The sequence below is a fragment of the Labrus mixtus genome, chromosome 4 (assembly GCF_963584025.1).
Source record: "Labrus mixtus chromosome 4, fLabMix1.1, whole genome shotgun sequence".
In the NCBI taxonomy this organism is placed as follows: domain Eukaryota; kingdom Metazoa; phylum Chordata; class Actinopteri; order Labriformes; family Labridae; genus Labrus; species Labrus mixtus.
The window spans coordinates 3,466,985-3,493,937 of NC_083615.1; the positions used below are offsets into that span (position 1 = coordinate 3,466,985).

At 41.7% G+C, this 26,953-nt stretch overlaps 2 protein-coding genes across 4 annotated transcripts in view; one reads left to right on the top strand and one right to left on the bottom strand.

The window, feature by feature from the left end:
• Positions 1-26,953, top strand: part of LOC132972409 (isocitrate dehydrogenase [NADP], mitochondrial) — a 375,783-nt gene that overhangs the window by 69,417 nt on the left and 279,413 nt on the right. Inside the window, exon 1 of one of the 2 annotated variants that reach the window (XM_061035212.1) lies at positions 7,048-7,054. The exons of the other annotated variant lie outside the window; for it this stretch is intronic. The gene's annotated coding sequence lies outside the window, so the exon portion shown is untranslated. Of the gene's footprint in view, positions 1-7,047; positions 7,055-26,953 lie in introns of those variants that run through there. 2 annotated transcript variants of the gene reach the window in all.
• On the bottom strand, positions 1,486-25,427 carry sema3e (sema domain, immunoglobulin domain (Ig), short basic domain, secreted, (semaphorin) 3E). Of its 2 annotated transcripts, none has more exons than XM_061035206.1 (17): positions 24,332-25,427; positions 14,449-14,612; positions 14,093-14,152; positions 13,604-13,723; positions 11,688-11,781; positions 11,339-11,455; positions 10,376-10,518; positions 10,162-10,276; positions 9,134-9,203; positions 8,903-9,047; positions 8,083-8,308; positions 7,699-7,790; positions 7,199-7,240; positions 6,480-6,646; positions 6,040-6,107; positions 5,604-5,737; positions 1,486-4,731 (listed from the first exon to the last, which is right to left on the bottom strand). In XM_061035206.1, the coding sequence occupies exons 1-17, from the start codon at positions 24,444-24,446 to the stop codon at positions 4,228-4,230; spliced, it is 2,376 nt and encodes a 791-aa protein (XP_060891189.1). In that variant the 5' UTR covers positions 24,447-25,427; the 3' UTR covers positions 1,486-4,227. The 2 variants fall into 2 exon arrangements, with proteins under 2 accessions (XP_060891189.1, XP_060891188.1); XM_061035205.1 differs by having other exon boundaries at positions 6,040-6,110; positions 24,332-25,426.

Genomic DNA, 26,953 nt, shown 5'->3' on the forward strand with positions numbered 1-26,953 from the left:
CAATAAACCCTGATCCTGATTCTGATTCTGATTCTGATTCTGATGTCGAGAGAGGCTTTAATCTGGATCATACAGGTCAGTTTTTATGAAGTGAATATAAAGTGAACAGTTGCTTTAGGGGGGTTGCTTTAGATTAGGTCTATGAGGTTTGCTTTAACTTATATCAAAGAAAGAAACAGAGAAGGTAGATATCTCTATGTTCATATCTCTGGAGCTTTCAGCCTTTTCTATGCTAACACTCCATGACTGATTGTGTTCAAAATAACATGCAATCCTTCTTACATACAGTACTGTGCACATTGACAACATGTGTGGTTAAACCAGTTGCAGAGGCTCGTTCACTGCTTCAACATTTCCTCCAATGTTCTTTTTTTCCGCCCCACTAGCCCTCCTCCCCTATCTGACATTTTCTCTGGTAATAAAGCGTTCTGGTGCATTGGCTTCTGATAGAACTAGAAGTGCTGTGTGGGGACAACAAAGAGGCCCTGAAAAAAGACTAAAATGATAAGCACTGTCATCTTCTCAAGGAGACGGGAAAATGTGCGGCAGTCCGTTTATTTGATGGCCTTTAACCTTTTGCTCCCTTTCGTGGATCAATGGATGGATTTACAGCATTTCATTACACTAAATTGGTCTCTTGGAGCTTCAAATGTATGATTCTGGTGGAAAAAAATAAAAGTGCAGCTCCAGATTTAAGCTCTATTTTTGCATCAGTGCAAAAAAAAAAAAAAGTGGTCAGATGGCATCTGCATGTGGGGTCAGAAGCACCATCCAGCTAAAAAAGCCAACTCCAGTCCCAGAAGAAAAAGACAGCCCCCTTTTAAGCTTAACTAAGAGGACCGGTTTCATATACGAGAGTGTGATATATGAGTTGCTGCAGGGACCAGTAGCTGGAGGGACTCAGGGGCCAGAGTAACAGTGTTCCAACTTGACAGAGAGAGAGCGAGAGACGAGAGAGCTTTGATGAGGAGTGGAGCTGAACTGGTTCAGAGCCTGTTGCTATGGTAGCCATGTGGAATAAATCAGCAAGCACGCATTCCATTCTAGAACGCCTTCAGCACCCCACCGACTCAGGTATAGACCTAGACCAGAATTTGAATGAGTGTGGAGTCCTCATGGGCATCCCACTGTGGGGGGGAAAAAAAACAAAAACATAACCAGTAGTTGATGGTTGATTTTGTGTTTTACTGCCATATGGTGTGTTCAATAGTATCAGAAAAACAAAATAAGCTCAGTCCAATGTTTGCCTCTGTGATGAAGTAGAACTTAAATTAAATTAGAACAGAAGATCCATCAGTTTATTCAGGTTGATTTTGGTTGTAATCTAAGTTAATATCAAGGCTCTATGCCTCATTTTTTCTGCTTCACTGGCTAAGTCTCTCTCAATGTGTGTGTGTGTGTGTGTGTGTGTGTGTGTGTGTGTGTGTGTGTGTGTGTGTGTGTATTTGTCTTTATTGATTGCTAAACCACAGAGGTGACACCAGCGAAAGATGGCCCATCTTTTTTTTAATGGCAGTTATTTATAAAGGGTATAGCAGACACAACATTCTCAATCTTAAGCTTAGTTGGAGGATATTCAAGGAGAGTGATGAGCGGCAGAGACCATTATTTATGTTTGTTTGTTTGTTTGTTATTCTCACATTATGATTCAGCAAAAGACAGCAAAAGTCAAAACTATACATTTTGACTTAGTGGTTAAATAAGGCACAGTATGGATGAAGAAGAACATCTCTCGCTCTGTTGTGATCTCAGCTGGATGCTCATTGTTTGTTTTGCTGACGACACGCTCGGATGGTCGACCCAACATCTCTTCCTCCTTTTCATCTGAAGGAAATGTGCTGCGTGTGATGTTAATTATAAAGTCCATTTGCGAACATTGTTACAGTCGAACAGAAGGGAGATAAATTAAGGGTGAGAAACAGAGGAAGCGAGAGAGAGAGAGGAGACAGGAAAGAGGGGAAATGGGGTGGGGGGGGGACATCAGAGACAAGTCACTTTTTTGAAAAGACAGTTATATTTTCCATATTGGCATCAAACGACCACCCTCACTTTTACATAAATAAAATATACATTACACACAACACTGCTGGTACGTTTGATCACAACTGTATGTAAATGTAGACACTTACAATGACAACAATAACCACTTAAAGGAGCACTTTTCATCGACTCTTAACTGTTTTAACAAGCTCCAAAGTAGCATTTATTTCCATTGAGGGCCCAAATATAATGAAAACAAGACTCATATAATCCATTATAGTGGCATTGCAACATCTTAAAGGCTTTATATGCGATTTTTTTTGATCCAGCAGATGTCGCCCTTGAGCACCAGCATGAAACCAAAACAACTCGCGGTGCATTGTTGTGTTAGCATGCTAATGCTAGCGATCTTTATTGTGCTCGTATCTTCACACTGCATGTAAATTTACCTGAAATGAGCGTGATCTAGAAACGCAGTTAAGCAGTGAGTACAGTATGTTATTCTTCTTTTCTCTAGTCCCTCAATTAAACAACTTTTATACACGAGGGGAGGAGTCAGCCGGCCGTCCCGGCGATGTAAACAAACTGAAGATAGGACTCTGAAAACTCTGAAAACATCACAGACAGTGGGACTCGGGTGTTACACCCATTGTAGACAGTCATGACTCACAGAGTTATTTTCAGAGGATATACTTGATTTATATTATATTTAAGTGTGAAAAATCGCATATTAAAGGGCCCATATTCTGCTTTTTCTGGTTTTATATACTCTTTAGTGTGTTTTCCAAATGTCCTGTGCATGTTTAGACACATCTATTTGCAAAAATTCAAAGTCCGCGGAAACGCGGCTTCTCCTACGTCCTCCTGTTAGCTGTAGCATTAGCTGCATGTAACGATCGGTTCTAGCCCCCCTCGATAAAAATTTGCCAGTGTGATGTCTTGTCAGTGTGATATCACTGATCTAAGCCCATTGGCTCGTTGTGGCAAGCCCAGCAGCTCATGTTGCACGCCCGTTAACTTCTGTGGCACGCCCACGATATGCCGTAGCCTGCGGTAGCACAGTAGTGCTAAGGTGCTAATGTTTTTGCTCCCCGGCCCTCGGAGCCAGAGTGGCTGAGCGACTGACCAATTACGGCAGAGCAGACAGGCCGACCAATCAGATCAGACTTGGCACACGTGGGGACTCTGAACGTGGGCACTTCAGAGCCTTAGAGAGAGAGTCAGAAGCGAGCCGGTGCACGGAGCGGCAGGACATGAAAACAGACACTTTTTTATAACTTCAGCTATTGTGAACATACTTTAGTAGGTACATAGATTAAATATAGGAACCCCAAAAAGGGCATAATATGGGCTCTTTAAGCCTTTAAAGGAGCACTTTTCATCTACTCTTAACTGTTTTAACAAGCTCCAAAGTAGCATTTATTTCCATTGAGGGCCCAAATATAATGAAAAGAAGCCTCATATAATCCATTATAGTGGCATTGCAACATCTAAATGAATGCATTGTGGCCAATGTAACCCTACGTTTCCACATTATACAGTTAGCAGTATCACACAGCTCACGGCTTATTTTAACTGTACAAAAAAAACAACAACTGCACTACTTTTTCCAGTTTACGACATCTAAACAGCAACAGAACTCAAAGTAGAGACATAGAAAATAAGTTATAGTACCAAAAGAGCTTGGAGGGTCTTTTCTTTAACATGTTGTTATTCTCTCATAGTAGATATTTATATATATATATATATATGTAGATTTTGTCATGTTGAGTCAAGGAATGAGAGTAGGAGCAGAGGTGTAGGGTAGCTGTCTCTGTGTGTGCGTTTTGATTGACACCAGAGTCAGACTGGGTCAGTCCACAGGAGCTGATTTGTTGTATTCTGTCTCTTCAGATCAGAGGCGACGTCGCTTAATCAGTCGTCCATCTCCTACTAAGGCCTCTGCTCTGCTCTGCTCTGCGCTGACACTGACATTTTAAGTGCTTACACAGTGTCTGCACCAGATAATCAGTTTACACCACACAAAAAAAGGCAAAACACCGCTTTGTAAAATACTAACTAGAGAGTGATAAATGGAGGTATAATAGCAGGACAGCCTGCTACTGTTGCTCTACTGTTACTGCACTTGTTTTAAAGCAAAGTGAAACCTTTTTTTTTTTTTTACATGGTGCAAACACTGAGTGAATCTGACCTTTAGACTCTTATGTGTGCGTGCATGTGTGTATATGTGCAGTCAGCGTGTGCTCCTCAGGTGTCCGAGGTGTGCCTGGGTGCTCGGTGGGAGTTCTCCTCCCTCCTCCCCTTCCCTCTTTTCTCACCGGCAGGAGGAGCGTACTTCTTTTTGGTCTTTTTGCGTTTTTTATCCGAGCACCACACTCTCTCGCAGTACGCCTCCACTCTTTGGGCGTCCCCGTAGCCAATCAGCTGGAGGAACTCCTTGTACCACAGCCTGGAGTTGGGGCCCGGGCCCGAGGAGGGGACCAGGAGGACCCTGGGGCTGACGCTGGGGCCGGGAGGAGGGCCAGTGAAGGACTGGCACAGAGCTGCGGCTTTCTCTCCCTCCCCGTCGTTCGCTCTGTGTATCGCCGACTCCACCCTCTCTCCTCTGAGCACGTGCAGAGTGGTGCGTAATAATGTGTGCACATAACCATGTTCGACGGTCTGGCACACGTACACACCAGCGTCAGAGCTTCTCACTCGCAAAAACAGCAGCCCGTGGGAAGTCACGATTACCCGCTCGTCACCTCGAACCTACAGGGAGGGAAAAAAGCCAAGTGATTCATAAGGCAGCTCAGACATTTGAAGCACTGCTTCTGCATTTTCTCATATCCCATGAGGAGTTTGATTAAAACACCCACAGGACAAATAAAGTAAAGAATTAATGACTGGACTGGAAGGAATTTGTTACTAATCGTAATACATTGATTTATTGACTGAACCTGGTATATTAACTTCTGATTGCAGCATGAACACCCGCTTTTCAATTATAATGTTTAAGATCTAACAATAAAACATATTCAGTAACATTTAACTGCTTAATCTTTACAACCAAGACTAGGAACATTTTATTTGTTTCATTGAAATTTCAGATTTAAACACGACACTACATTCTCAGAAGCTTGGGACAAAAGTCGTCCGTGTAATTACTTTAATCCTCCAAGGTCCACAAATAAGATAAAATAATATAATCCTTTATTTATCCCACAACGGGGAAATTTAGAGAGCAAAGATTGCAAACAAAAAGTTAACACAGTACAATTTTAATTAAAAAAAATAAAAAATTAAATTAAAATAGATAGATACCACAATATAGTTTTTAAAAAAATGATTTTTTAGATTTAGAAATGTAACTCCATTTAGCCCAACTGCACTGAAGTAGTAGCAGAAATCTCATCTGTAAGTCAGACTTGCTCTATCTGCATGGCTAGACAGTTCTTTAGATGTAAAAAGAAAAAAAGGTTCTGTGAAAGTTCACAGAAGAAGAAAGTTCCTGAATTATTTTTGAACTGAATTCAACTTCCCTCTGCAACTTCTTTTACCTCTGCAGCGTATATTTATCTTTCCTTTCCTTTTCTTTTCTTTGTAATACATTTTCATTTTTTAGTCCTTTTTTTTTTGCTCACCTCGTGTTTTTCTTCCCCTCTCTGTAAGAACCAGAGGACCTTGGCTTGAAGTGATCGGGGGACACACTCCAGTAAAGTGCTGTTGTTCTCCACACCGTAAACAAACCTCTCCTCTGCTCTCTGCCATTGTTCATCTACACACCAAAAAAAACACACATTTCAATGAAAGATAGTGAAGTTAAATAGAGAACAAGAGACCACCGTGACCTTTCATTCTCTAAAAAAAAACATTGGATGGTTTATTCCACCCGTATCTACATCATCAGCAGAAGAAAAACATCCTCTCAATTCCACTGCAATCACACATGGAGTGTTGAAAGTGTTTGTTTTCAGTGCTATTGTGTGGCACAAATGTTGCAATACCGGTAAATAAACACAAGCCCTTCCATGTACACATACAAAAACAAAACATCATTCAGTCATTTCATACACTTACTGTCAATTTGCAGCCCATTACACAGCTGGACGGCGTTGCCATGGCGAATATCCTGCCGCCTGAAACGTCTACTGAGATGGGAACGAGAGAGATGGGGCAATTTTTAACGTGATGGAAGTGCAAAAAGAAAAAAGAAAGCAAAAAGAAGAGGAAGAAGGAGAGAGGAAAAAATAGAAACAGGAAGAGGAGTGATCAAGTGCATGCTAATAGACTTTACATAAGACCTGGCTGACACGTCTAGCTTACAGCCGGTGATAATGACTGGATGAAACAGACTCGGAGCAGTGTGACATTCAGGGCAAGATGCCATAATGGAACTGGTAAAGGTGTGAACAGCTGGCATCCCACACACACACACACACACACACAGATACACACACAGATACACACATCTGCAGGGAGAAAAGATGGCTCCTGTCTCACAGTGTGTGCTATATTACCTCTTGGTGAAGACTCCAGCAGGGTAGAATCTGGAGCAGGTGACACCATCCCAGGCACAGTAAGGGTCTCTGGCCAGACAGCAATCAGCACATTCAGAGCCGTAGAGGTCACACTGATGCAGTCTGACCTGGGCCACACCCACCTCTGACCCCACATACAACTGTTGCTGTGGACCAATAGGAACAGAAAGTTGAATTAGTATTTAGTTTAATATAAATGGTCTTTCTCTTTTCCCTTTTAAACCATTTTAACATTGGCAACACGCACACTACATACTGTACAGTACACACATATAATGGCCAACAATGGCCCCCGTCTGTGGAGCAGTTTACCAGGAGACCTGAGGGAAACTCAAGACCGTCCTTTTTAGTAGAGCTTTTAACTGAATCTCATTTCATCTAGTTTTATTACATTTTGAACCTCCTGTGTTTCCTCATTTAGAATAAATGAAAGCGTTTCCTCAGTACTTTTCTTATCTAGTTGTTTTTACCTTGATTTTTGGATTGTGGGATAGGGGTGGGGGAGGGAATCATGTAGTTGCTGTTTGATTAAATGTTGATGTAAACATTTGGGATACATTTGTTGTCTGAAAAGTGCTATACAAATAAAGTTTGATTTGATTTAAAGTAATGAAAGTGTTGCAATGTTAACATCTTGTGGCTTAAAAACAGTATTGCATGATTGAACAAGATAATAAAAAATCAGCTGCTCCTCTTACCCTTTTAGGTGATATTATGATCTCTTTGATAGGCACTGGCACCTGCAAATCAAAAAGAACCTTGTGTTATTCACAAATGAAAAATGGTTCATCATTTGCTGTAAAAAAAAAAAATAATGAAACAAGAGCTGATAAAAAAAAGTGTTTTGTCACTGCAGACCTCCTGTCATGCTTCATTGCACCAAATCCCCCCTCAAATCAATTTTTTGAGATTTAAATGGCAGCAGAGACTAATGTGAAATGTGACTAATCTCCGTAGAATCAATATATTCAAATCCTTCTGAAGATCTCTCAGCAGGTGGGCTGCACAATCACACTTACAGTACACCCGTCTGATGATGGAAAACAGGCAAATCAGCAATCAGTGTTTTTCTAAACACACCCTCTGATTGTCTATGTGCAGCAACATTGGACTCTGAGATGTGTGCAATAAAAAGCAGCATTTGCTTGGTTACAAAGTCTACTTTGGCTCTCACATTTTGCAGCTAAACATAGACTACCTTGAAGACTTGCAGCTCTTCCAGCAGCACCTCCTCCATAGTGTCTGTGTCTTTGTTGTAGATAGTGATAATTTTCAACACCATGGAGTCATCTGATGAAAGAACACATTATCATGAGCTTTTACAGGAAATCTAAAAAAAACACCTTCCTTCTCACCTTCAGTGAAACAGTTTAGGTTTCCAAACTGTCTCAGAGAAACAAATCCTCTATTGTGTGAACTTATACATTTGTATATGCCATCAAAAATGTTGCATTGAGTGTTTGTGTGAGCTGAAGTTTCAGCCTATCTCAAGAGTTTTTTATTTTGCAAAAATAACAAAAGTCATGCTTGAGTTTTTAGATAAAATATAATAGGTAATAATTAAAGGGGGTACTGTATGTACCAGTGCCAATGTAGAGAACATGGTAATGTCCATCCTGGGCTTGGACTCTGTCCACGGCGATCTGGGTGAGCTTCCTCCCACCCGGCTCTGTCTGCAGCAAGACAGGTCTGCGGTGTTGAGGGAAGACCGGACGATACATCACGGGGTGAGAGCGTATGAATCGCAGAACCTCATCGGGAAACTCCTTCGAGCTGGAGAAGCCTCCTCCGTTCACTTTACTGGCACACTGTTAGAAAGGTGGTGTGACAGTTTTCTGTAAAAGGTGAACAACTTAACACTTCCATGCAGCCTAATCTGAAATAATCATGTGGTGGTTGTGGAATTTTTATTTTTTAAATTCTTATTTATTTACATATATTTTAATCGTCCTGCTTTATTCCTGTATTTAATTTAACTTAATTATAATTTTTTTTTTTCTTTTTTTCTGTTTGTCTTTTTTTTTTTTGTCTTGCATTGATTGTGGTACCCTTGTTGGGTATTGTTCTATATCATTTATTGTCTTGTGTGGTGTGAGAGCAGTAGAGAGAGCGAAGGGGATGGATCAGAGACACAGGAGACGGTCTAAAATTGCTCAAGCACTTTTTGCAGTGTAGAGAGAGAACAAAAAAAATGGGCTGACATTCTTGAGTGAAGCTCGGTCTGTCCCTGTCTGACCCGCTGAGGTAGCTACAACAGTGCTGACATTCACAAGTGCTGTCCGACGTGCTCTCTACACTGTCCCACTCGGAGGACGTCTGGCGTGAACACAGAACTAAAGGAGAGTGATGTGAATGCATAATGAAATCCCCATGAAACAATTCTTTATTATGATGAGACTCACAGATCCAGGTCGAGGGTAGGGGACTCTGTCCTCATAAGGAGTCCAGTGGTGCTCAGGCCGCTCTCGGTAGGCGAACTGACCATTAAAGGCAGCTCTGATATCCTCCATGTGATAAACACACACTGCATAGCCTTTAAACACCGCGCTGTAAAAGACGGTTTCCATCAGTCATGTGATGGATCATAAACATTTTGATTGTGTGATGAAAAGATGATTTCATCCTCCACTCACCTGGTTGTACTGAATAGGCCAAATATTTCCGGGTTTTTCTTCTCCTTGTTCTTGAGCACAAACACGTCCTCTGAAACAGAAACAAAATGTAGAAATTAGCCGTTGTTTGTTAGCCACACGACGTTGAAACATTTCTGTTCTAAGGTAAAATATCTCTTGGCATGGTGAACGTGATACATATTAAAACATGTTAAACATTAGCATGTCATTGTGAGCATGTTAACATGAGTAATTTAATAATACTGATAATAATTTTGTGCTAGGCTTCACAGGTTTGTTGGGGTGGTTTTTAAAATGTTGTTAAAGGAAATTATGTTTTCCTTTTCATATAAGATTAATCCAAACAGGTAAGAGCATTTTTTAAAACTAATATTTAAATCGTAATTTCTGCTGCTGGGCTTCTTTAAAACAAATCATTTATAACAAAAAGATGTAGATGAATGATACTGTAAAGTAGTGTGGGCTAATGGCAATGGTTGTTGTCGTTCAGCAGCAGTTCTGACGGCAGCACGTCTGACATGTCACAGGCAGAACATATAATAATAGACTTTATTTGGCATGGACATCACAGAGACGTTGGACGAACCAGATGCATTGTTTAAGTGTTTTAGCAAGCATGCTAGTTCTCGACACCTGTCCACGGGAGGCTTTTGAAAGGAAAACAAAACCAAGGTAAGGTATGTAAAGTTGTCATGTTTATTCCCTCTAATAGTCATGTCAGTATTGTCAGCTAACTGTACACAGCTTGTACACTGCCTTCCCCACACAATAGGGCCCTCCTGTGTTGCCCGTGATTCCCTCAAAGACAGGTGATTATACTGTATGAAACACACCTTTATACAATGTAAAATCTCTCTGTCTAGAGTAGACATGTAATACAAGAAATACATAGGATAGCTTAAATGATTTTGACTCTTTATATCTTAAATGTAGGCAGATGCAGATGTGTACTTTGCTGTCAAACAAAGATACTTCAGTGTTTGATACTAAGATACTGTAGAGTGAAAATAGTCTCCTTGAAGTCCTACCCAGCTCATCAAAGTGTGTATCGATGCCGTTTGGTCCGGCCACAGAGCAGATGAGTCGTGTTTTCAGGAAGGAGCTCCATCTATTCACCAGCATCCTCTGCCCTCCCTGGTCATTCTGAGAGATGAAGGCAGACATAGAAAGTGAGAGCAGTACTTATAGGCTGGCGTACGTTCAGAATAAATATAAATCTCCACGTGGTGTTAGCGTTCTCACCGCACAGACTCGGCCAACGCGTGAATACACAGCTTTGTTCGCTCCCTCGGGATCCGCCACGCGCTCAGTGAAGAAGAAGTAAACTTTGTCATCGTCCCTGTCATCGTTGTCAGGAATAACTGCTGAGCCCACAAATGTAGGTTCTGTAGGAAGAAACGTTTGAAACAAAAAAAGGCTAGAAATTAAACGTCAAGTAAAGGACAGTTAGGTATAGTGTTAAGTTACTGGAACCTTCATAACCTGCTTATATAATCTGTACAAGGCGAGAATTAGTAGACTGTTGTCTAGGGAAGTGAAGTCAAAGAATCTGAATTAGTCTGATTTTTTTTTCATTGCTGTGGTATTTGTTGCAAAGTGCTTTTAACTGGACAGACCATCTAGAGGTCACTTGTTTCTTCTTTGTGTGAGGGCAGGCAAAACAAGATTTAATTATTCTCCCTGCTCCTTTCCGAACATGGATTGTGAATCGTTTTCTGTAAAGGGTTGTGTGCATTGCCATGTGCGGAACAAATACATTGAAAATGAAATGCAATGAAATGAAACGTCATCTCATTAAGGTCGTTTATGGTAGGAAATTAAAACATAATTCTATATTGTCAAGTACGGTTGAGAAAAATGTCATTTGTGTGGAGATATGGTGTTATTATTTTACACTTAGAGCGACCCTTGCTTATGTCTGCAACTCTCCATACATAGAACCAGTCCTGATGAGAACAGTTGCCATAGTGGAAGGCTTAACATACAGGACATTAAAAGTCCCTAATTCACATTTTTGTTAATAATAATACAACCGTGATTGGGAAGAGAAAAAAGAAAAGAGTACAAAACTTTTACATTATGATCATGATCAGAAAATGTCATTAAAGGAATCCAGATTTCTGAACTGTCACAATATTCTCATACACTTTTGAAAATCGTTTTTTCACCTTCAATACGAGATGATTTTCCATATTGTACACGTACCATTGAGTTGTTGCCGGTCGTCTCTTTCAGTGCGCGTGTAGGTCTGGTTGTTAAGTCGACACAAAGCTCCATCGTTCTCCCAGTAATCAGTGTACAAGCCAATATACAGCTCTCCCCCTAAAGTACACATACCAAACACACACAGAGATGACACAAAAACAATGACAATCCTATTACACTGATGAAAAACTGACATGAAGCATAACCACAAGATGGCAGTGTTGCCTCATTAAAGGTCAGCTAAATGTGCAAACCTCTATAATTTGAAATGCTCAGAGCGACAATGAAAGTCTCACATTTGTTCTTTTAGTTTAACTTATGGTGAGTGATAGAGTGAGCAGCAGCTTACTGGACAGCGTTGATGTGCAGGGGCTGTTGGGGTCATATGGACAGCGTCCTCTTCCACTTATAATACTGTTGTCTTCCAGAGCAAAGTGCCTGTCCTGAGGGCAGCACACAAAAAAACACACACACATAGATGCAGGCAAAGCTAGTAGTGCACAAATATGTATGAATAGAAAACACACTTGCAGAGGCGTCAACAAAATCCGTCAAACCCAATGTTTGAGAAGCACTGAGATGGAAAGATGTGGAATCAGAAAGTGATGGATGAGTAGGAGGAAGGAAGATACATGAGACAGGGAGTGATGGATGACCAAAAGAGGAACTGTTGTCTGAATCTGTAAAACCAACTATGTTCTCACTGCTTCTATACTCTCCTGATCTTGTAGCCCTGAACAGCAGGTGGCAGAGAAACACACACACACACACACACACACACACACACAACCACACACATTTGTACCCCCAAACCCCCTGCAGAATCACAGCTCATATGTTCGGGTCCATCACAGTGTTTATGACTGTCACATGCAGATCAGAGGGGGTGTCACATATTGATTTATGAGTACTACAGGAACCCTACCGTGCTGGGACTACCATCCATGCATACGACTGTAACAGAAGTCAGATTGTGGGTTAAACTCATCTATCATTTAATGTGATCCATCAAAGACAAACTGGAATCAGGTTAAATACAGTAGGCTGAATCCATATTAATCTACATGCAAGACTATGAAATGTGGGCTTTTTTTTTTTGGACGTCTGGGCCAGAAGTGCATTAATGCTTCATTTTATTAGTCTTTGGTTGGTTTGATTAACAGCTCTATTATTTTCTACTAAAATACTTTGTCATTATCTAAATATTATTCAGCTTGAGCCTGTGGTAGATGAAATTTCATACACAAAGCATGACATTTATCTGAGGCCGTCTTGTAAAGAGATTAGGTTGCTCATACCGATCCAGTGTTGGTCACTCTATTAGCGTTCCAAAGATATGAGAAATGATTGAACGTTGTTTCCGTTCGGGAGGTGTGACTGACTGCTCGACCTGGAAAGCAGAGAGGAAACCTCCTCCTCCTCCTCTCCCCTCTCTCTAACCAAATACAACCCAGACACAAACACAAGAAGACAAGACACACACCTAGGATGGTTTCATGTTTGACGTCTTTGAAAATTCTTGCATAAATGTTATGCAGGCAATTTTGTATAGACACCAGCATTCACGCAAAAAACCCCTCCAGCAGCTGTCACGCACACATTCCAACTGACCTCTAAATGAGAAACTTGCTCCTGCACCTGGCCCGTTTTCCCAACCTACACCTGGACTGTATTTGTGTCAATTTTTTTTTTATTATGGATGAGCAGCTTTTGTCAAATAATTCTCTCCCTCTGACTTAAAGTTGAAACAAATTTCCCCTCGGGGACAGTAAAGTAAAGTTGAAAGTTGAAAGTTAAAGTTCCTCCTATCTTACTCGCTTGTCTTTTTCCTCTGCCCAACAAGTCTTTCGTTGTTTCTAGTGCGATTAACACAACTGCAGCAGCATGTGCTAAGGGTTTAACCGCTCAGCAGTCCAAGCTGAACTAACAGTCGTGGGAGCTTGTGGGCGAAAACATATAAAAAGACATTTTTTTGGCCATGGTCCTGACAATAGGGAATGGTGTAGGTAGAGAGGGGAGCAGTAGGAAATGTTGCCAACTGTATAATGAAGAAATATTCAACATTTGATTTAATTTGCTGCCAGGTCTTTGCGACATGGGATGCTCACCACAGTTTTTAAAACAGGTGGAGAAAGAACCAGCTTCATACGGACTACCCACCATGGGATAGCAAACAAAAAATATATAAACTGCCAACCCTCTGGCTGGAGGAACCTTTGAATAAAACTAGAATTGTTGAGATCATTGTTTGGTCTTGGGACTCACCTGCTGTGTGTTTCCCACTGTGACAAATCCACAGATCGGGTTGAAGGCTCCCGTTCCACATACCAGCAAGTGAGTCTGGTTGTACTGTTGCAAGACCTTGATGTAGTTAGCACACTCCGGCTGTCGGACGAGATACAGGGAGGATTGGGTATAGGGAGAGGGGGATGAGGGGGGTCATGAGGGCAAATTGAGGCCAAGCAGGGATAATTGTGGATTTGAAAAATGCCAGGATTTTTACAGCATCATCAATAATGTCAACACATCGGTTAAACAACAGTTAATGATCACAGGCAGATACATAAATAAACCCATACAAGCTTACAATATCCATATCTTTAATGGTTCTTTCTACCTCTATCATAGATTTATTTTACACAAGTGACTTCACATTATCTGTTATGTTGTGGCCTTGATCGTCCATCTTAGTCGTACTACTATCTCCTAGAAAGGATCACTTTTTGTATGGAGCCGTAAGAGTTTGTCCTTTACCTTTTCCCTCCCCTTCATCAAACATTCCTCGATCTGATATTCTGTACTGGACCACTGGATCTGAAAGAAGACACAACGGGGTTATGAAATCCTGAATAAAAAAAAGAAAGACAATTAGAAATATTTTTTTCCAGTGCACATAAATGTATATTTCAAAAATGTGTCCAAAGAACCCTTATTGACACGGATTAGAAAAATGTCCAAGTGCAGTTTATTAAAAAATCCAGTCAAAGTTCAAGGCCAACCAAACACTTTGGTTAACCTCAGTTTGGTTAACCTACGCTCTTTGGGTGTGTCATTTTAATACGTCTCACTTCCTTTCAGGCCAAGGAGGACAGATGAAAACATGCCTATACCTCGCTGTGGTGCGCGTCAACCCGGTCCAGGCTAAGAGAGAACAGAGCGTTTTTAGAGCCGACATAAAGCCTCTCGTGGCCTTCGTCGAGCAGCATGGTCTGAGGCTGAAGAGCTGCTGCTCCCTGTCCCTCGAACACCCAGGTCCTGTTCAGCTGTGAAAGCTCTGCAGACGACAACACAAAAACAAACACAAAAGAAATTATTAAAAAAAGATAATTCGGTTAGGGATTGCTAGCTGGCTATCAGGCTTGACTTTCATTTCAAAGGTGGATTCTCATCTTGTTTTGGTGCCTTAAGCGAGACCAAATTAGACCAGAGCCCTTTCCTCCAGGGATTTCTAACCGCTACAGTAACATGCGGCCCGAGTCTCATCTGCTCCCCATGGCCAAGGGCACATTGCAACATGTGTTTCTGATTCATGGCGTCCCCCGAGAGAATAGCAAAGAGCAGCAGCAGGGTTATCTTTCCATCACTTCTCTCACTCTCTCATGTGGCACCTTCTCCTCCTCTCTTTCAGCTCATGAGCTGAGATCAGCTACATTTCTAAGCATCACTGGCTTTGTAAAAGAACTGCAGTGCATCTTGTTTTCATCATAAGTTAAAGTGCAGATGGACTGGAAGAGTACAGGCAGTTCAAAGCAGGCCAATAAAGTACATTGAAGACTTCTGCTGGCCCCTGACGAAGCTCAACTGAGAGGACAGTTTAGTTACAGTAATATTTTACAGAAACGTAATAAAAGGAGTCATGGGAAAGATGTTGTTATCACCTGGAGGGAAATTTGATGCACATAGTGTGCTTCTCTTAAGAAGCTGTCTTTTTAAACAGGAAACAGAACAAGTCTCTCCATGAGTCGATGAGTTTGAGATCAGCTTCAACTCCCTTTTGCTTTGGGTGATTTCAAATCCTTCACCAAAAAAAGGAAGCATCGGCCCATGACAGACATGTCATTCCACATTAAAACACATGCTCATCACTATGACAACAGACCATGCAGGTAAATGGATAGTTAGCAAGCACACAAGCAGCACACACCCGTCCACCTGATTGAACCTGACAGCGTGCTGCTCCCCGGGAGCTTCTGGAGGCAGTTTAGGGGATGAAGGTTTTATACAAAGTGCTAAAGGGCTCAAAGGTGTGCACTTCCTCTGGGCAGCACTTGTCTGAAAAACCCTTTCATTACCACATGACTGAGTTGGACAGGGTGTCCTTGTAAAAAGGAAAAAAAAAAAGGGGGGAATCTGGGTTGTGTTAGCAGCACCTTTCTAAAATCTCAGACTGATTCAAGCAGACAAGCCGCGGTTTGTGAATTTTTTTATATATATAACAGGTAGGTACTCTTTACATTTGTGTGACATCTATGACAGACTGTAGGGCCACCCATGCACAACTAAGAGAGGGGGGGAAAAAGTTACCCATTTCCCAACCTGTCAACAATTCAAAAAAAAAGAAAAAGAAGTCTTGACATGACGGGGCTGCAGGGGGTAATTGTGTGATTTGCTTTTCTAGCATCTGTATATTTTTACTGGTATTTGAGCTTCAAGATTGACAGAGAGAGTGTTTATCCCCTTTTTTTTTCTCTAAATGACTCATAGCAACAGTCACTCAAGTGCGAGGGGTTTTATTTGTCCAATATGGGATTAGGTATCCACAGATGAGTGGGTGAACGTGTATATTTAGTCGCTATTAAGATTTCTGTGTTGGAGACAAGGGGACTGTTTGTTTGAGTAGCGTTCGATCTCGACAAGTTAGGTTAGCAGAAGGTGCGGGGAAGTGGCAGTGTTTCTGTTTCTGCCAGGGCTCAGACATGCTTCCTGTAATTATCTAATCCACACACTTGGAGCTCTTTTTTTCGCTCTCGCATACACACACATTCACAGTCTCTCTCTCTCTCCTCTATCTCCTCACAGTTTCCTCTGAGTTAAGCTTAACTTGGAACAAGGAACATTCCACTACGGTTAGGCCAGCTCCATAACAATCAGCTCCTTCTCTACATGAAGGAAGATCTGCGGCCAGTTATTCAGATGACAGATTTAGAAAACTATATATAGAGATGGAGTAAACACTACATATTCCAAACGTTTTTTTTCCATCCGGTCTTCACTTGTCATCTTGAATAATAATGAGAGGGAGCAGATTTACATGTAAACACATGGAGATGCATAGAGGCCCTCTTGCACCTAAATGCAACACAGATACATCTACTTTTTTTGTAACTAGATTTATTTGAACGTTTATTCCTTTCCTTTTCGTGCATGTGTGCTCAAACAGACCTTTAAAAATCCAAAGCAAAAATCCATGACCCACCTGTAAACACAAATAAACTATAATCACTTAAATAATAAAAGAAGGTGTTGCTTAATTACACATGATTACAGAGTCGTGAAGCAACAATTGTTGGATCTGATTACAGTGACACGCGGGGAGACGGATCAGCAGGCACATTGCTGTTTAAAGGTTTTTTCTCCCCTGTCATTATGATCACAGTATAACAGACAGTCGCAGACTTGCAGCCACAGCTCAGACTGAAGAAGGGAAAAGGGGGATTTCCGCATTTCCCCTCTCCTTCCTCTCTGTCTCTCTCTCTCTCCAAGTATTTTCACCATTTGCTTAGCCGTCAGCTATACAGAGTTGAGAGGAAGGGAGAGGAAGAGGAGGGTGTTTCTCCATCAGCAACTGAGCCAAAGGAGACACACGGCCCTATACTGTGATCCCACTTCAAATGGAAAGCAGGGAGAAAAGAAAAAAAAAAGGACTCCCTCCAGACAGACACTTTCATCGGCTGTCTTGAGGAGTGCTGAGAGATGCCTGAGAAGATTTGGGGAAGTGAAATCAAAATAAACTTTGGGATCTCCTCGTTATCCTTGTGTGGAAACTGTGCCGGGGGAGAACAATGATTGTGTGTGTGTGTGTGTGTGTGTGTGTGTGTGTGTGTGTGTGTGTGTGTGTGTGTGTGTGTGTGTGTAATCGGTGTAACCTACTTTTCAGCAGGAGTCTGTTAGCAGCGGTGAAACATGTTTTTAGTCAAAATAAATTAAACCCACTGAAAATTAAAAACACAGACTCAATAATCTATAATTTTATGATCTATTGCCGATGTATTGACCATATGTTTGTGTCATAATTAAACCCATGTTCCCAAAGCAGTAATCCTATGGCGGCTTACTCACTGAGTAATGGGACTTTGGCACAGAGTTATTGGAGTGAACTTGAGTTTAAAGCGACCACAATAAGTAGAGAGTCTGTTCTCCTTGTGTCGTTTAGGCTGGACTGTGAGTGCGGAGCCCCTGGGGGAGGGGGTCAGGAGCTCGGCAACTGGGGGTGTCATGTCATTATCGGCACACAGCCTTGTGTTCCCTTATCCTCTTGTGTGTGTGTGTGTGTGTGTGTGTGTGTGTGTGTGTAGGGAGAATGATGTCACAGAGCAAAATGAAAGCCACATGGAGTGTCTAAGAGAGAGAGAAAAAAAAGCAATATTTGTGTCTGAAATAAAGACCAAGTAAGTCTCTAACCTGATTGATGTTATAAATCAGAAGAATTCCTCGGCGAACTTACAGTTTGCGTTTTTATCATCCCCAATAGATGCAGTATTATACCTCTCAATCAAACACTGCAGCCATTCACGTATACATATGGCATGTTTTAATAAGCTTTGGTAAAAGAAGTAGTGCTCTGTCTTTGACTGACATTTAATTAAAGTCTATCCCCATCTGTTCCAAACTACACTACCTCAACCGTGCATTTATATGACCCTGGAGTCCGATTGAATTAGCTGTTGATGTGGCTTACTGTATGTCAAAGGGCTTAGCTTTATGTCAAAAGTCTGATTTTGGAATAGAAGTTGTTTCAAGCGATGTCTGCAAACTGTTAGATTCAATTTCTCATTACCTTGATCTGTTTAAACAGATTAGGCCTATACATGCAGAATCTGTATGAAAGTGACATGCTTCTTGGCTTCCATCCGCAGACTGTTTAGCATTTTACAAATCTTTGCAGCTCACACACTGCTGTCAGATTATGTCTTTCAACTCCAACTTAGGACGCACTTCTGAAGTTGCCAGACTGACTTTAGACAAAGGCCCATCCTACAAAAAAAACAAATACTTGGCCAGAAAGGTTTTTTATCACTACTACACCATGGTCCCGGAAAGTTGGACGTCATAGAGCGCCACAGGAAAGAGTCCTAAAACCCCGGAAGTAAGTTAGCATTTGAGCGCCATGGGGTCTAACGTCTAAAAGTCAACGGGGACTTTGAATGGGTTTGTGGTTAGACGCCTGAAATAAGGTCTGTGGTTAACACAAGCTGAAGAGATGTTGGTGTTTTGTTAGACCACATAAACTACGTTAGGTAATACCTCCACTTGTGACTTTTGAAGTGTTTACACGTCTTTAAAAAGGCGGTTGCTAACAAGTGGCTAAATGTGACTACAGCGGTTGTCGGGGACATTAAACGTCATCACGCCGGACACAGAGGGCGGGAACTCTCTCACTAGTCGGAGATGTCTCCTGTAGGTTTAATCTTTAGGTTAAGGTGAATATTATGTTAGTAAACTATTTATTAAGCTACGTGGATTAGTTTATCGGAGATCGTCTGAAGCATAACGCTAGTGACGTCACAATCATCCGACCGTGGTGTAGTTAGCTTGTAGCATAACGTTAGCTTTTTACTTCTGTCGGTCGCATTTACGCTTCAAACATCATAAAAATGGCGTTCATCTGTGAAGATTATCCTGCTGAACAAAACGCCTACGCTTCAGAAACGTGTGTTTGCCACAGAGATTATTTTCTGCAATGATCCAAAATCCAATGAAAAAATCCCATAGGAGGATTCTCATTAGACCCATATGGCAATGCTACTTCCCCGTTGGCCTACAAAATTACGTCATATGGTTTGTTCTCTATTCTCATCAGCTAATGTCATCAATAGCATTGAGATTGAGGAATTTTAAACTTGCATTTAGATTCATTGTCTGTTTTGTTACCTGAGTTATTGCATTTGTTCACTTTTTACTACGAATGTAAATTAGACCAAATGTTTTCTGCAGTGATGTTCCAACAAAATCGTCCACTCATTATATCATCCATGTCCCCCATCAAGTTGATACAGTAAATAATAAAAGGACAGGACTTATTCTGTATCACGCTTGACAAACTATCATATGTCACATTCATCTATTCAAACAAAGAGCATACACTGATGATAGAGGATGCCATGTCTTATCAGTATTACGTCACCTCATTCCTACACGTTCACAAACATCGTAAAATGCCTTAAAGGCTTTATATGCAATTTTTTGATCCAGCAGATGTCGCCCTTGAGCACCAGCATGAAATCAAAACAACTCGCGGTGCATTGTTGTGTTAGCATGCTAATGCTAGCGATCTTTATTATGCTTGTATCTTCACACTGCATGTAAATTTACCTGAAATGAGCGTGATCTAGAAACACAGTTAAGCAGTGAGTACAGTATGTTATTCTTCTTTTCTCTAGTCCCTCAATTAAACAACTTTTATACGTGAGGGGAGGAGTCAGCCGGCTGTCCTGGCGATGTAAACAAACTGAAGATAGGACTCTGAAAACTCTGAAAACATCACAGACAGTGGGACTCGGGTGTTACACCCATTGTAGACAGTCATGACTCACAGAGTTATTTTCAGAGGATAGACTTGATTTATATTATATTTAAGTGTGAAAAATTGCTTATAAAGCCTTTAAGGAATAAATCGGGGTTCAGTGTCCAAATGACACTTTGATATGTGAACAGTGGGAGTGGGAATCGAACCGCTAAACTTCCAATTGAGAGTCGACCATTTCTACCACTGAGCCAAAGCCAACCCCCTCTACAGTGACATAAAGGATGCTTTGCTCTAAACTTCTCTCAGCCGAGCAGTTCTGTGTTTGGAAGCGCTCGCTAACTCATCATTCTTGTAATATCACTATCATGTACACTGAGGACTCCGTGCCCTCTCTCGGCTTCCCATTTCGACAAACTTGAGTCATCTCCTCGCTGTGGTCCCTGCGTGGGGAAAAGGTCAGAAAGGATATTAGAGTTTCACCAGCTGCCTTCCCCTCTGGACATCTCATTAATGACATCGAGAGCACACACACATAACACAATGGGAGAGGAGAGGCCGCTGAGATGTACACAGACAAAATGAGAAAGCGAGGGAGAGAGGTGGAGAGGAGGGGAGGGGAAGGGGAAGGGGTTTGAAAAAATACCGTTTTCCTTTTGCTGACCTAAAAGGTGTGATTTATATAATCATCACCATATACCCTCCATTTTCCAGTGGTTTTATGATCTAAGGCCTTGTGACTGCCCCATGGCCATGATCCAACGTGGTAAATGTTAATTATAGGCCTCTGCACATGAAGGCAGAAGACATTTAATAGGACACCTCACTTTGCACATTAGCTTTCAGGCAGAAACAACTTTAGGCCATATTGGTATTCCCCCATCTCGCCCTCAGAGGAAAGTCACCATACAGCCACACCATTCCAAGGCTGTAAAATAAAGAGAGAGCTTTTTCTTGTCTGGAGAGGAAGGTTTAAAATTACAGCTCAAAGGGGGGTTTCATACATCAGTAATTGCTACCTGAGTAATCCTTGTGTGCACGCATGCAGGTACCTCGGCTGCATGCAAAATATAAAGCCTTTAAAGCGTATTGTATTTGAGTAAGTTGAGCCTGAATGCTTTTTAAACATCTTTTCTTCTGAACTTTATGTTATGATCAGGGAGAGCCCAGAGAAAACACCTCTTGGCAGACGTGCAGATGGAATGTCAGAGCAATTCAAGTACTGTAATGTGTAAAAAAAAAATTAAACAAAATGTGTATCTGCTCGTTTATTAAAGGTGTTCTAACTTTAACCGAACTCAGACATGTTTTTGGGAGCAACAGATTAGTATGCTGTGCAATAACTACTTGACAGCAATTTGTTACTATCAATTATTTTAATACAACCACACAGCTTTTGCTGTAAGTGCAATTTGCTGGAGCAGTTCCGGGCAGGTTTTGACGATTTGGGTGGAGGCAATTTTTTTTTGCTTCCCTAAACCCAGAACTCATCATCTCAATTGATCCTTAAACACTGATGTATTAAAATGAACATGCAGGTCTTTAACATTTAATTCATTCAGAAGTCACTGCAAAGATGCCTTAATTAGTCAGCATGTTAAACTTTCTGGAAGAAGTTTTGGGAAGTGACTTTGATCTGATTAGGTCATCTCTAATGTGCAAACTGCTGTATCACACTCTCTGCAGCACTAGCCAAGCATGACGGTGCTAGAAAAAAGCTGCAACATGAATCTAAACCTGGCACTCTACCTGCAGCCTGCTGGCACTCTGACACTTACAAGCTGTGCTACAGCTTCATTAGCAGCAGAATGAATAGATGTCCTAAAAGAAGAACTCATTTCACTCCGCATGGCCTCCACAGGTTCGGATTTGAAACTGCTGCAAAGGGCAGCCTCATCTGTGTGTCCAATGGCTAAATTTAATCGAAAGAACATCATTATTGCTGCTCTAAGGGAGCACATCTCAAGACGGGCATTTCTACATCAAATCATCCAGGGATATTGGAGTTCAACTGGTCAAAAATCAAAGCAATTGAGGTGTATAACCATTAGTCCACCGGTCCACGTTCATGGTCTTTGGAAGCTGTGCAGTCAAAGGGTCATCTGTCTCTTCAGACCACCTACAGCCTGTGATCGTAACTTTATACTCCATGTTGTTAAAGTTACATCTTAAAAGTACATTGAAGTAGTCATTTTCACTGGTCCAATGATCTAAGACAAGAAGATGAAAGAGAGTTTGATGATGATTCCACGCCATGTGTGAGGTGAAGCAAACATCAAAGCATGCACAGATCCATACTGCATGGTAGGAAGGTTATCCCTGAAACACATGACGATGTGCCCAGAGGAATTCATTCCCAGAAAACTGATATTTCTATTGATCCAGCTCTTGGAATCTGCGTATCTAACCAGAAGCAGATTTGAAAATATTTCAGTTCTGATATTATTAAGTGCTCTTTCACTCTTTCTGATAAAGAGGAGAATCTATAGTTTTACCACTAAGCTGTGATAGCAGATGTTATGGTAATATTTTCTTAATCCTTAGGGTGAATAATTAAAAACTCCATCCCTCTCCATCTCCCTGAACTGCATCCAAGTCACTGGTGTGTGAAGAATTCACACTACTCCGCCTGTAGATGTGCATGTGAGTGTGTGTCTGTGGAGTGTGCGTGTGGTAGTGTGTGTGCGTGCATGTTTTGAGTTCTTGTGAACTTAAGGGTGTGTGCAAAAATCACCGGCAGAGTCCATGAGGCATATATTAAGGCTTAGATGTTTTTCATTCCATAATGATAGGATCCAACTGCAGTCTTTTCAAGGCGCTACGTGCTAGCCAGAACATGTATCAGGGATGGGAAGAGAGAGAGAGAGAGGGGGGGGGGGTAGGTGGGATGTCAATCACTGTAGCAGCTTTCCCCTCAGGCACTTAATGAATTGGGTGAAATAGGAAAGTCAGGATAATAACAAATACTGATGTGACATCCATGACTAAGCACATCAGCACTGTTCCGCTCACTTTTATTGATGTATGAACTTTATCCTTCTTTGACTAACAGCATCTGTTTAGCTTTCCGTTTCACCCAACATTTGTCTTCCATTCCCCTAACTTCTCACAGAAAAACTGCGGTTTCATTATTTGTTGTGTTGCTCCAGACAAATTCCACTATTTTAAAAAAGGGACTATATCCAGAAAACAGTACAAACAACAAACCCTCCTCATGACTGATGAGGCAAACCTGTCATAGCAGACTCTCAGCTCCGTACTTATGAGTTATTGACCGTCCAAATTCCACACCTATTTTCAACCATGACTAACGGGCTTATGTGGAATCAACACCTTCTGTTGCCATCGAGATCAAAGAAACTGTGAGGGAAAAAAAAGTGATGTTTACTCAAGAGTGTCATCTTCCATCAGAAGATAAAGCCCTCATTATCATGGTAGAGATACACGAGAGTCAGACAACATACCACTGCATGCACCACAACATAACACACTCCCACACACACACACACACACACACACACACACACACACACAAACAGTTTTCACTTTCTTCCATGCCCCCACCCCCCCGAAAAGAAAAAAAAATCCTCCATCCCTCCGCCACTATGGCATGAGAGAAAGCCACATTGTGTATTCTCAGCCAGCATGTCCAACGGATCAAAACAAACTGTGGAGAGAGAGCTCCTTCAGCAGGCATAGAAAAAAAAAAAAAATCAAACTTCACAAAGTGAAATCAGTAGACAGCCTATTAGATCCAACTCTGCATTTTTAGTTTCTTTTCTCTCTCTCTAAGGCTTAAACATGAATCTTCAATGACCACCATGATAAAGGTTTCCTGCAGCATCTTTCATTTGCATACAGGATGCTGCTCCTCTGATTTTATTTAGCTTACAATACATTTTCTGCATTAGTAAAATACCTACAAACACATTTGTACTTTGCAATTTAACTTGAGGGTGTTATCACTTGTTAAACCCCGAATATACATATAAATAACTATTTGAAATATTAAATTTCACTACCACAAAGAAAAAACGTTGCAGTCAATGCTCCCATAAATAAAGCGTGCGAGTGTAAAGGATGATCAACATTCTGCTCAGTTACACCTGTCTTAGCATGGAACCTGCATGGAAAGCAGTAAAACAGAAAATGCTTGTTCCAGTTAATGCTTCTGAACAGTCAACTAAATGTTGCATCAGCTAAAGGCTTGTCTTTGCCCTTTATATCTGGGTAACAAAGCAGAGCGTTTGCATTTGTTTGCAAGAGCAGATTCAAGGTTATAAAAGAAACATCCCACTTTGATTTCTTACCTTTGTGGGAGAGTCGTATCCTTGGGTAGATGCTGTGAGCTGTGTGAGCTGTAGCCAGCAGGATGAGACACAGCAGCATCAGCGTCAGATTCACAGTCCTTAAGCACTCTTCCATCGTAGTTGGGACGAGCGCTTCACATTAATTTAAAACAGAAAATCCTGCAAGTCCCCTTAAGAAGGGTCAGCAAAGTCCATGAAAAAGAAAGAAAAGTCCACTGTCTTACCCCACAAGTTTTTCGCAAACTATAACAATTCTGCAAAAGTCTGCTTGGAGGTAAAAATCTTTTTTTTTTTTTTTTTTTTTGTGGTGATGTATTTCTGCAGCTTCTATACAGTCTCTGCGTTCCCCCTATAGCAGTCTGCTGAATGCTGCATCCACCCACCACCTCAGTGGACAGGAAGGTGATCTGACTATTATCCTTGTTTTGGTTGTAGTAACCAGGGAGAGGAGAGGAGAAGTCCAGTTGCTACATTCACGCCGCAGTGCCCACTGCTCTGTCCATATGTCAGTCCTTCTGTCTGTACGCCCAGCTTAGATCCAGTCCTCTTGTGATCTGATGACAGAACAAAAAAAAAAGAAATCTCGCAAAGGTAAAGGAGGTGCTGATTTGTAAAACCTCTCTGTCCCAGCAGGCTGAGGCAAGGGCTGGAGCTCCTGTAGTACTGTTTCCTCAGGCTGTGTTCCTCCTCTGAAGTCCACTGGAGCCAGTCATTCTCTGGACAGTAGCCCAGGAAAAAAGCAAGAAAAAAAAAAAAAAAAAAAAGGCAGAGTGGGAGAAAGGGGAGGAAGAGAGGGGAGGAGTAGGCTAGCCTCGTGCCTGGCGTGCTGTCTCTCTGCACTGGGGGAAAGAAAGTGAAGCTCCTAACTCTGCTCACGCTCCAACAGTGCAGGGAGGATCCCAAAAAACCCTCAGCTCCAAAAACCTCAGAGAGTCAGTTAAGATGGCTTCAACCACATGCTACTGATCTGGGCAGAGGCCACCTGCCATGCTGTGGTGTGTGTGTGTGTGTGTGTGTGTGTGTGGTGGAAACATAGAGTGTGTATCAGCCTGAAAATTGCCTGCTCCCTCCTCTAGATTGCTTTGAGATCTCTCTCTCTCTCTCTTTCTCTCCTTCCCAGGCAGCGGGATTAAGTGTGCCGAGTCTCCCAGGCAGTGAGACTCTCCCCTGCCTCCCGTGTCACTCCACAGACCACCCTTTGCTTCTCCTCTCCCCTCCTCCTTCACCACCACCTCCTCTTATTGCTGCATTAACCTGGACCGTATAGCCAAAGCTTTTCAGCCTCTTAACTCACCTCTGGCACCTCTTTCATTTTCAATTATTGCTCTCTCTCTCTCTTTGTGTTTGTTTCCATTTGGGTAGTCATTATCGCTGTTACCATGGATTTCCACGAACAAGGTTCCTTTCATGGCAATTTTCCTTCTCCGTTAACTCTCCTTGTGTTTATCTGTCTACCCATCTCTCACACTCCTCAGTCGTGTAAAAACCTTCTTATAAACTCTGTCCTTGTGACGGCCTTCTTTAATATATCATAACAGACTTTGCAAATTCTTCCTCTGGAGCTGCTTATCTTCTTTCTTTTAGTAAGGTGTGTGTTACTGTAGCTGTGTGTGAGGCTCTCAGGTGTTGCAAGTATTGTGTAAAATAATACCACTCATTGGTAAACATCCTTGTAATTTGTCCTTGTGTCCTTGTTTTTTGTCTCAAGGTTTTAAGCTCTCATATTGAGCCTAACAAGCACACAACACACTCTCTCTCTCTCACTCAGACAAGATGTGACTGGATTCATTATTGAATCTTTTACACATGTCCCACAGGAAAAGTACCCCAAAGGCGTCCAGTTACTGGTGCAAAGCGTCACACTGTCTCCGGTAAATCTCTCTGTAATACATCTGTTTCTCTCTGTCTCTTTCTCATGGCTGTGTGGTGACAACAACATTGAGTCATGCTGATCCCCCCAAAAAATGGAAGCATTCCATCAGTGTGCAAAGAAAGAAAGAAAGAAAGAAAAAAAAAGTTTCCTTTTGTTGATCTTGAAATCTGTGTCTGGTGGAATTGTTTTTTTTTAAATTGGTAGAACGGGGATTAAAAGGGAAACATTTCCCAAACTTAATTTGTCATTGATAGAGGAAAATGGTTTGATTGCATACTGTAGACAATATCAGATTATCTTGCAAAAAACAATGCAAACATGTGTCATTAAAAAGGGGGAACAGGAATGTATGCACAGCGGGAACAAGAACAACTTGCCTTTGCATCAAGGCACATTCTTTAATATGGAATTTACATGATTAACATTTAACTGTAGCAGCTGCACCCCCCCACCCCTTTGGCACCACCCTGGGATCTGATGACTCCAACTCCCACATTGCACCTGTTCCCTGCCAGAACAGAAGGACTTTGTATGCAGGGGGGGGGGGGGGGGGGGGGGAGTGGGGATGGGGATGGGAATGGGGGAGGAGGGGGTCTGGTAACATACACTATCCCTGTTATTTCATTGCCTGGTGCAATTAAAGACTCATCTGTTGTTGAGGGTGAGACAACTGGTCAACGTCAGCTTCTCTTGGCGCCGACCGACAGTGACACACAATTTCATCACCCCCCCCCCATGCAGCCTGCAGA